Source organism: Eptesicus fuscus, chromosome 5 (genome assembly GCF_027574615.1).
Source record: "Eptesicus fuscus isolate TK198812 chromosome 5, DD_ASM_mEF_20220401, whole genome shotgun sequence".
NCBI classification, from domain to species: Eukaryota; Metazoa; Chordata; class Mammalia; order Chiroptera; family Vespertilionidae; genus Eptesicus; species Eptesicus fuscus.
Window position 1 is genome coordinate 62885057 of NC_072477.1, and position 2815 is coordinate 62887871.

General features: G+C 44.8%; 1 protein-coding gene across 1 annotated transcript in view; it reads left to right on the forward strand.

The window, feature by feature from the left end:
• The window catches only part of SPG11 (SPG11 vesicle trafficking associated, spatacsin), a 104613-nt gene that overhangs the window by 81617 nt on the left and 20181 nt on the right, over positions 1–2815 (forward strand). The window contains exons 36-39 of the mRNA XM_054716281.1: positions 468–636; positions 1076–1164; positions 1382–1537; positions 2208–2359. Of these exons, the coding sequence (XP_054572256.1) occupies positions 468–636; positions 1076–1164; positions 1382–1537; positions 2208–2359 (566 nt within the window). The remainder of the gene's footprint in view (positions 1–467; positions 637–1075; positions 1165–1381; positions 1538–2207; positions 2360–2815) is intronic.

The following is a 2815-nucleotide window of genomic DNA, read 5'->3' on the forward strand; positions in this document are numbered from 1 at the left end:
GCTTTTATCATGCTGTCCAAATATGAAATAGTCTGCCTATCTCACTTGATAAACATGTTATGAATATTTCCCAAATCAATGTTTAAATGGCTACAAGGTATTTTCTTAGCCCTTATTTTGAACATCTGCATTATTTTTGTTTGCCATTATATATCCTTGTTACATCCATCTTAGCACTTCTGCCTGCTTCTTTCTTTAGGGATGACTCTAGGAATGGAGTTGTTAGAATAACACGTGTGCATTCTTAAGGCTTCTCTCTTCTGACAGGTTTTACTGTTCCCACTCCCAACAGCAAAGAGGATGTACCTGTTTCCTTATATTCAGGATAGCATAAACTTTTATATTAATTTTTGTCTTTTCCTTTTTCTTGGGTGTTTAAGGAACTTTAAGAACCAAGGGACTCAGCCAGGCCCGCCTGCTTTGCAGTCCCTAGTTGAGACCTTGGTATTTCCTTTTTTTCTGGGCAGAGTGGTACCCTGAAGACAGCCCTACTTGACTACATCAAACGCTGCCGCCCTGGGGACAGTGAGAAGCACAACATGATTGCCCTGTGCTTCAGCATGTGCAGGGAGATCGGGGAGAACCATGAGGCAGCTGCCTGCATCCAGCTGAAACTGATTGAGTCTCAGCCCTGGGGTGAGCAGAGGTCACAGTAGCACCCTCAGGGATGGTTCTTAGGGCTTAAAAAGGCAGCTCACTGTATTGACTAAAACCCACCTCAGCTTCTAGCAGCTACTCAATGGGGCCCCAGCTGGGCAGGTAGATGATGTAAGGGGACTTGGAAGGCATTTATCTGTTTTGTAGCCTGTATGTCCAGGTCGTCTGTCAGGAACCAATGTGTATGCTGATGCCATGTAAGCCTGCCTTGATGTTTCAGAAAGAAATGAACTAGATGGGGCACTGAATTCTACTCCAGACTGTGTACCTCTGGCCCAATACCCTTTAACTGAGTGAGACATATCTGCTCCCTGTGAACACGAGTTGGGATATTTCTAGTTCAGCCCTGATCATTCTGATGCGGGGGAGTAGTCAGCCTTGGGAGTCAGGCACACTCATTTCTTTTACTCCTCTGCAGAGGACAGCATCAAGGATGGGCACCAACTGAAGCAGCTGCTACTGAAGGCCCTGACTCTGATGCTGGATGCTGCCGAGAGTTACGCGAAGGTAACCATGCAGTCTTAGTTCAGGCTGGTTTGGAGCTTGGTACCTTCAGGAATTTTGTCCCTGGGCTCTCCCAAGTGAAGGGGGAGGGAGTCATGGGGCAATTGGTGGCAGAAGGCCAGGGGGGGAGGGGGGGTGGGGAGGAGGGCTTAGTTGCTGGAGGCTTCACTGGGAGATGATGGCAAAAGTTCATTTTGCCTCCCTCCACCCTGTCCCTCAGGATTCCTGCGTGCGACAGGCCCTGCACTGTCACAGGCTCACCAAGTTGCTAACACTGCAGATTCACTTTCTGAACACTGGCCAAAACACAATGCTTATCAACCTAGGTCGCCACAAGCTGATGGACTGCATCATGTCCCTACCTCGGTTCTACCAGGTAAGCACGGAAGAAAAATCTAGCCAGCATCCTCTCTCCTGCAATGTTTCTAATGGGGCTGAGAATGACTTGTCTAAGGTCTCAGGGCTAGTGTCAGAACCAGGACAGTTCAGTTCTCCTGACTTAGCTGTCTGACATACAAATTGCCTTTCTATAGTAGTATTTCTTGCTAGCATGTTTGGGCAAAGGTTGGAGAATGGTGAGACACATTGTTGGGTCAGCAGGGAGGCAGACACTTTTGCTCCTTAGACAGTTGAGGTTCAGAGGAACATCCCTGCTAGTGGTTCAGCAAGCACCTCTCAGGCGCAGTTTTATTGATGGTGCACCGGGGTTAGCACAGGGAGTCAGGGCTTCTGGGGCCTGGTTACAGTCCTTTAATGAGGAGAGATGATTTCAGGAAATTAGCCCTTTCGCTGTTCCTTATAAAGTTTAGTATGAAAAAGATGTTTTCTCAGCAGTTTTATTAATCCACTGAAACAAAGACGGTGTTTTGGGGCTTTAGGGGAAGCAAAATGTCAAACTGACACCAATTCTGATAGACGGGGCCTTTTAGTATGATTGGTAATGATCAGTCAGTGTCTGAGTGTGCAGCATTAAGTTTTCTAAAACAATCTGCCTTCAATTTTACATTAGATAGGCTCTAATGGTGTTCTTCCTCCATCCTTTTAAGGCTTCTATTGTGGCTGAGGCCTATGACTTTGTTCCTGATTGGGCTGAAATTCTATACCAACATGTGATTCTTAAAGGAGACTTTCGTTACCTGGAAGAATTTAAGCAACAAAGGTTATTAAGAACCAGTATATTTGAAGAGATTTCAAAAAAGTAAGTATTAAAATGCCTCTGCTTTGGATAAGGCATGGGTAAGAATTTTATGGCTAAGTATAACATGCCACCCCTGTGCTTGAGATGACAAAGAAATGTCAAGAATCCCCAGAAAGATCTTTTTGCATGCAAAAAGATGAGTGAAAACACTGTGCTTATGGTGCGCTATACTTAAAATGGGAGGACAGCTATTCAGCTAGCCTGAGGTGCCAAAGATTCTAAACATCAGAGGTCCTCTTTGGAGTATTAACTTATTCTAATTAAGGTAAGCATTAAGGCACTCATTTTTAATTAAATAATTTCCGTATTCATCAGACACCTCTAATGCTAGTTAAGTCTTACCTAACTTCCCAGAATCTATCTAGATCGCACCTTCTCCACTGTAGGTAATGGTGTCAGATTACCTACAAGATACATACAGTATCTTAACCTGTACATTCCTGTGTCTTTGTCTAG